The sequence below is a fragment of the Pristis pectinata genome, chromosome 1 (genome assembly GCF_009764475.1).
Source record: "Pristis pectinata isolate sPriPec2 chromosome 1, sPriPec2.1.pri, whole genome shotgun sequence".
NCBI classification, from domain to species: domain Eukaryota; kingdom Metazoa; phylum Chordata; class Chondrichthyes; order Rhinopristiformes; family Pristidae; genus Pristis; species Pristis pectinata.
The window spans coordinates 3,237,871-3,245,780 of record NC_067405.1 but is presented as its reverse complement, the minus strand read 5'-3'; the positions used below and the strand labels follow the sequence as shown (position 1 = coordinate 3,245,780).

Genomic DNA, 7,910 nt, shown 5'->3' with positions numbered 1-7,910 from the left:
TCTGCATTCTGTTATTGTTTTCCCTTGTACTCCCTCAATGCACTGTTGTAATGAATTGATCTGTACGATCGGTATGTAAGACAAGATTTTCACTGTACCTCAGTAAAGTGACAATAATAACCAATTCCAATAGTTATTGCCTGGCACTGATGTGACAGAATGTAACTCCCCATGACAGAATGTGGTCTAGATCTTACTACAGGGGCTGCTTCAGTTGTGAGAGCTCGCAAATGGAGTTGAACATAGTGCAGTCATTAGTGAACCTTCCCACTACTGACCTTCTGATGGAAGGAGGGTCACTGATGGAGCAACTGAAGATGGTCGGGGCCCAGGACACTGCCCTGTGGAACTCCTGCAGGGATGTCCTGGGGCTGGGATGACTGACCTCCAACACCCACCGCTTCTCCCTTGAGTGAGGCCTGACTCCAGCCACTGGAGGGTTTCCCTTGATGCCCATTGACCAGGTTCACCAGGGCTCCTTGATGCCAAAGGGCACTCACTCTCACCTCTTATATGATAAAGATGGACTCTTGACCTCACGATCTACCTCATCGTGGCCCTTGCACCTTATTGTCTGCCTGCACTGCACTTTCTCTGTAGCTGTAACACTTTATTCTGCATTCTGTTTTCCTTTCGTACTACCTCGATGGAATGATCTGTCTGGATGGCACACGGACAAAAGCATTTCACTGTATCTCGGTACATGTGACAATAAACCAATTACAAATTATCTGCTCTTTGGTCCACATTTGGACTCGGGTTTGATGGTCTGGAGCCAAGTCAGTAGAGAGTTTGAAGAGATACGTGAGGGGTAAGTTTTTTACTGAGAGAATGGTGGATGCCTAGAATGTGTTGCCTGATAGGGTGGTGGAGGCAAATTCATTGGGGGCTTTTAAGAGGGGCTTGGATGGGCACATGAATGAGAGGAAAATGGAGGGATGTGGGCATTCTGTAGGTAGGAGGGATTAGCTACGTGGGGACAACATCGTGGGCCAAAGGGCCTGTTCTGTGCTGTACTGTTCTATGTTCTATGACAAGTTTAAGGCATCTGGGAAACGGTGTTCTGCCATGGGAGAGAGGGACATGATCAAGAAGCAAAGCTCCTCTATCCCGAGTGAAATCCTTTCCTTTCATTTCATTGCTGACTTTAGCTGGTCCACCTTTGGCAACCTCAGCACTGAGCTCTGGAATTCCCTCACAAGCACAACCCTCCCACCATCGAGGACATCTTCAAGAGGCGGTGCCTCAAGAAGGCAGCATCCATCACTAAGGACCTCACCACCCGGGACGTGCCCTCTTCTCGTTACTACCATCGGGGAGGAGGTACAGGAGCCTGAAGACCCACATTCAATGATTCAGGAACAGCTTCTTCCCCTCCGCCATCAGATTTCTGAACGGTCCATGAACCCATGAACACTACCTCATTATTCCTATTTTGCACTATTTATTTATTTTTGTAACTTGTAGTGATTTTTATGTAATCCGCTCTGGGAATTGTCTCCGGTCACAGACACCAACTGCTGTGCATTGCACACTGATTCTGGAATGTTATTCCGCTGACCTTCCCAATGAGTAATACATTCGTACCTTCAACCTTATCTCACCTTCAGACCAGCTACTGAACACAGTGATGTCATAGCAGTGACGAGGGGGGAAGGGGGGAGGGGAGAGGGAGAGGGGGAGAGGGGGAGAGGGATGTGAAATTCAGTGCCAATTAACAAAAACAACCAGGGCACCCGTGATGGTGATCACAAGAACTACCAGAATGTCACAAAAACCCAACTGGTTCCCCGATGTCCTTCAGCGAAAGAATTCTGCTGCCTGGGTCCAGACCCACCAACGTGGTGGACGGTGCAACTGTCCAACGAGCCACCCCCTTCAGCGGATGGGATGTGGCTCCCGGACTAGCCCCTGTGATGGCCACACTCCCACCACTCTGAAACAACCAGCCTAAATAACATGCGGTGCGGTGATAAACCTTGTCTGACAATATTTGAATAGTAGGGCCATGGGAAAGAGAATTAAAGTCATTGGCTAGCATGGATGAATGGGCAGACTGGCCTGTTTCAGTGGGACAACCTCCTACAAGACGATGAAGGTTCCTGTGATGTTAGAGAGGTCATGGCGCTCTCCAGACCCAAGCCCAGGACTACAGAGAGGTTCTGGGGCTGACCCCACTCCCGAGCTCCCTGCTGAACGAGTTAAGCGGTAATTGGTCACCTGGATGGTGAGGTTGAGCGGTCGGTAACCAGCGGTCTCCTTGGGGTGGTCAGGGTCGAAGGTGGACTCCAGTGACCTCATGAAGGCTGGTTTCAGCACGAAGCCACAGCGGCCATTGGGGGTGAAGAGGCCGTCATTCAGGTCCATCTCCTCCCCGGCGGACTGGAAGTTCAAAGCGACTCAAGGGGAGAGAGGGAGAGGGAGAGGGGGAGCGTTAGTCAGAGTGGGGCAGAGCAATGCGGTTCACAGCCCATGACCCGCCATGTGACCCTGTTCGTTCCCGTGTCTCCAACCGTTCCCATGACCCCAGCCATCACCACACGACCCTGATCTTCACTGTGACCCCAACTGGCAACACGACTCTGACCTTCTCCATGACTCTAACCGTGCACCATGACCCTGACTGTTACCATGACCTCTGACATCATCGTGACCTCTGACAGTCACCATGACCCCGACCATCACCGTGACCCCAACTGTAGTCGTAACCTCTGACCATCACCATGACTTCTGACCGTCACTGTGACCATGACTGGCACCATGACCCCAACTGTAGTCGTAACCTCTGACCATCACCATGACCTCTGACCGTCACTGTGACCATGACTGGCACCATGACCCCAACTGTAGTCATAACCTCTGACCATCACTATGACCCTGACTGTGACCATGACCTCTGACCATCACTGTGACCCTGACCGGCACCTTGACCCCAACTGCACTCGTAACCTCTGACCATCACTGTGACCCCAACCGTCACCCTGACCACGATCCCCTCTGTCACCGTGACCCTGACCCCCACTGTTACCCCACTGTTGCCATGGTTCACAAGCCCCCGTTGCCGGGTAGTTACCGATTTGGCATCCGGCGTTCCACATCTCCTGTGGGTTGAAGTTGGAGGAGTCGGTTCGGAAGCCGCTGGGATACACCCGGGTCAGCTGCCAGGCGTTGTGCCGAACAAATTCATTGGCTGCGGATCCAACAGGGCAGACGTGAGTTATACCTCTCACCCCAAGGGTACTGAGGCCACCTTTCCAGCTCAGAGTCAAAGATGTTGGAGAACGAGCGACAGAATCATCCCGCTATATATAAATCCCCAAAATCTCAGATATATCCCAGCCTGTAACGCATTCCCGAGGATCTGTTATTCTATATATAAACCCCCCGAGCCCCTGGATTAGATCCCAGCCTATAACCCACTCCCAGGGACCTATTATTCTATATATAAACCCTCCAAACCCCCTGGATTAGACCCCAGCCTGTAATCCACTCCCGGGAACCTGTTATTTCATACATCAGCCCCCCGCACCCCTTGTCTGGATCCTGGGTTGTGTCTCTCCCCCTTCCCCCCGCTACGTTTCATGAGCCATCTCTCACCACACTCCGGATTTGTTTCCTGGCCTTCGACTCGGTGAAGGAGGACATCTCGTAGAACTTGTAGTGCTGCGCGGCGAGTGCCTGAAGCTGTGGAAGTGGACGCTCTTGCAGTAAATGACACAGTCGGACAGCTCCCTGGCAAGATGCTGCTTGGAGCCCTTCGGAGAGAGAGACGTCACTGAGTACAGCTAGCTGCTGCCTCTGAACTGATGCAAGGCCATGCGTCCTGCTGGGATGACACAGGGACAGCATAGGTGCAGGATTAATGCACGTGGCTCTACGAGAAGGAGTTGTGCAGAGCCTGCACGGTTGCAGGGACGATGGAGGGGTTGCAGGGAGCAGCAGGGGACACAGTGTGAGGGAGGAGCTGTCTGGATGAAGGAACACCTTCCTGCACCCAAGCAGGGTAACAGGCCGAAGCCAATCAGCCCCTCAGTTGGATCATGCCTTTATCTCATAGAGTCATAGTCATACAGCACGGGAAACAGGCCCTTCGGCCCAACTGGTCCATGCCAACCACGATGCCATCTAAGCCAGAAACCATTTGCCCGCATTTGGCCCATATCCCTCTAAACCTTCCCATGCATGTACCTGTCCAAGTTCTTTTTAAGTGTTGTTAATGTACCTGCCTCAACCACTTCCTCTTGCAGCTCATTCCACATACGGACCACCTTTGGGTAAAAAAGTTGCCCCTCAGGGTTCCTATTAAATCTCTCCCCTCTCACCTTAAACCTGTGCCCTCTAGTTCTTGATTCCCCAACCCTGGGCAAAGGACTGTGCATTCACCCTATCTCTGCCCCTCATGATTTTATACACCTCTATAAGAACATCTCTCCATCTCCTATGCTCTAATGAGAAAAGTCCCAACCTGCTCAACCTCTCTCCATAACTCAGTCCCTCGAGTCCCAGCAACATCCTCGTAAATCTCCTCTGCACTCTTTCCAGCTTCATGGCATCTTTCCTACAGCAGGGCGACCAAAACAGAACACAACGTTCCAAATGTGGCCTCACCAACAGCTTGTACAACTGTAACACAACGTCCCAACTTCTATACTCAATGCTCTGACTGAAGGCCAGCGTGCCAAACACCTTCACCACCCTGTCTACCTGTGACCTCCACTTTCAGGAACCAGGTACACCTGAACTCCAAGGTGCCTCTGTTCTACCACCACTCTCCAGGGCCGTACCGTTCACTGTGAAAATCTTATGGTCTCATGACCTGACCTTATACAGGTGTATAAAATCATGAGGGGCATAGAGAGGGTGAATGCACTCAGTCGTTTACCCAGGGTTGGGAATCAAGAACTAGAGGGCACAGGTTTAAAGTGAGAGGGGAGAGATTTAATAGGAACTTGAGGAGCAACTTCTTCACCCAGAGGGTGGTCAGTATATGGAACGAGCTGCCAGAGGAAGTTGTTGAGGCAGGAACATTAACAATATTTAAAAGACACTTGGACAGGTACATGGATGGGAAAGGTTTAGAGGGATATGGGCCAAATGCGGGCAAATGGAACCAGCTTGGATGGGCATCTTCATCGGCATGGACCAGTTGGGCCGAAGGACCTGTTCCTGGGCTGTAGGACTCTGTGACCTCCTCCCCTCCCAGTGGAAGAGCGGCAGGTTGTTGTCAGCATGACCTTTACCTTCCCTCTCCTCCTAACTTCACTCCTGATGTTCTCGTCCTCCATCTCAGCCGCCTCGTCTTCGTCGGTCACCTCGCCGGTGTAGTGGTTGCTGCCCTAGCCCATTCAGGGAGTCCTCCAGCCTTCCGATCCGCTTCCCCTTCACTAGAACCTTCCACCGCAGCTCCTGACACAAACAATTGGACAAACTCCGTCAGCACCGGGTGCGGGGGCAGGGGGAGGGGGTGGCGCGTCTGGGGTCCTGGTGTGGTACTGAGGTCAACGAGGACATGTCTCATCCCTCCTACAAATCCTGATCCAACTGATCCCTGTAACCTACCCCCTATCTCCCAAAACCCTGCTAAGACCGCTGAGATCCTCCTGTTATGATGCATCTGTATAGAACTCTGGTCAGGCTGCATTTAGAGTATTGGGTACAGTTCTGGTCACCTCACTACAGGAAGGATGTCGAGGCTTGAGAGGGTGCAGAGGAGGTTTACCAGGATGCTGCCTGGATTAGAGGACATGTGCTTTCAGGAGAGGCTGGACAAACTTGGGCTCTTTTCTCTGGAGCAGCAGAGGCTGAGGGGGCATCTGTTGGAAGTGTATAAAATTATGAGGGACATAGATAGGGTGGACAAGCAATATCTTTTTCCCATTATTGAGTGATCCAATACCAGAGGGCATGCACTTAAGGTGAGAGGGGGTAGGTTCAGAACAGACGTGAAGGGTACGTGTTTTTCTGAGAGAGTGGTGGATGCCTGGAATGCGTTGCCTGATAGGGTGGTGGAGGGAAACTCATTGGGGGCTCTTAAGAGGGGCTTGGATGGGCACATGAATGAGAGGAAAATGGAGGGCTATGGGCATTCTGTAGGTAGGAGGGATTAGCTATGCCAGCACAACATTGTGGGCCGAATGCCCTGTTCTGTTCTATGTTCTGGGCTCTTGTCGTCTACAATTTGCACACCCCCCCCCCCCCCCCCCCCCCCCCCCCGCCTGTTGCAGCATTGAACACGATCATAGCTGATCTTCCTCAGTGCCAATTTCCTGCACTAACCTCATTCTCCTCGATTCCCCAGATATCCAGAAGTCTACTGATCTCTGCTCTGAATGAACTGAGCCCCCACACTCCAGGGGCAGAGAATTCCAAAGATTCCCCACCCTCTGAGTGAAGGAATTTCTCCCTATCTCAGTCCTGAACAGCTGAGCCCTCACTCTGGACTGTGCCCCTGGTTCTACACTCCTCACCCTGGGGGTCACAGCCCTCCCCACCCCTGACAGCATCTGCAGAAGACGCTGCCTCAAGCAGGCGGCATCAATCATCCACCATGTCCATGCTGACCACCACCTACCCACCTACAGTTGAGTCAGTGGTGAAGAAGGCAAATGCAATGTTGACGTTCATTTCTAGAGGAATAGAATATAAGAGCAGGGATGTGATGTAGGGCAGGCGCGGTAGTGTAGCGGTTAGCGTAACGCTTTACAGCGCCGGCAACCCGGGTTCAATTCCGGCCACTGTCTGTAAGGAGTTTGTACGTTCTCCCCGTGCCTGCGTGGGTTTCCTCCGGGTGCTCCGGTTTCCTCCCACATTCGATAAACGTACCTGTTAGGAAGTTGTGGGCATGCTATGTTGGCACCGGAAGCGTGGCGACACTTGCGGGCTGCCCTCAGAACACTCTACGCAAAAGGTGCATTTCACTGTGTGTTTCGATGTACATGTGACTCATAAAGATATCTAAGATCTATCTGATGTTGAGGCTCTGTAAGGCATTGGTAAGACCTCACTTGGAGTACTGTGTGCAGTTTTGGGTTCCTTATTTAAGAAAGGATGTGCTGACGTTGGAGGGGGTTCAGAGAAGATTCACTAGAATGATTTGAGGAATGAGAGGGTTAAAATATCAGGAACGTTTGACAATTCTTGGGTTGTACTCCTTGGAGTTCAGAAGAATGAGGGGAGACCTCATAGAAACATTTTGAATGTTAAAAGGCCTGGACAGAGTAGCTGTGGCAAACTTGTTTCCCATGGGTAGGGGAATCCAGTACAAGAGGGCACGACTTCAGGATTGAAGGACGCCCATTCAGAACAGAGATGCGGAGAAATTTCTTTAGCCAGAGAGTGGTGAATCTGTGGAATTTGTTGCCACGGGCGGGGCTGTGGAGTCAAAGTCATTGGGTGTATTTAAGGCAGAGACTGATAGGTATCTGAGGAGCCAGGGCATCAAAGGTTATGGTGAGAAGGCAGGGAAGTGGGGCTAAATGGGAGAATGGATCAGCTCATGATAGAATGGCGGAGCAGACTCGATGGCCGAATGGCCGACTTCTGCTCCTTTGTCTTATGGTCTTACACATCCCACTTCCCAGCACTTGGTCCGTAGCCCCTCTGCCTCAGCCGTTCAAGTGCTCATCCAGACACTTCTTCAACGCTGTGAGAGTCTCTGCCTCCACCTCCCCATCAGACAGGGCGTTCCACATCCCAACCCCCCGGGTGAAAATACTCCTTCCTCAGTCTCCCTCTAAACCTCCTAACCTAGTTTTAGGACACCTCCACAATGGAGAAAAGTCCCCCACTATCGACCCAAACTACACGCACCCCATCTGGTTCCCCCCAACCCCCCTCCGCTGCTAACACAAGGTGCTGAATACTCTGCCTGCCCCACATGTGGTAGATTGACGCCTCTACCTTAGAGCATC

The 7,910-nt window shown here is 51.8% G+C and overlaps 2 protein-coding genes across 2 annotated transcripts in view; both read right to left on the bottom strand.

Annotated features, from left to right (window-relative positions):
* LOC127569523 (ATP-binding cassette sub-family B member 6-like) overlaps positions 1-7,910 on the bottom strand; it is a 549,089-nt gene that overhangs the window by 138,970 nt on the left and 402,209 nt on the right. The gene's annotated exons all lie outside the window — the stretch shown is intronic.
* LOC127569905 (1-phosphatidylinositol 4,5-bisphosphate phosphodiesterase delta-4-like) overlaps positions 1-7,910 on the bottom strand; it is a 36,102-nt gene that overhangs the window by 9,995 nt on the left and 18,197 nt on the right. Inside the window, 6 exon segments of the mRNA XM_052014955.1 lie at positions 2,221-2,399; positions 3,074-3,190; positions 3,603-3,669; positions 3,672-3,755; positions 5,241-5,331; positions 5,333-5,406. Coding sequence (XP_051870915.1) covers positions 2,221-2,399; positions 3,074-3,190; positions 3,603-3,669; positions 3,672-3,755; positions 5,241-5,331; positions 5,333-5,406 — 612 coding nt within the window.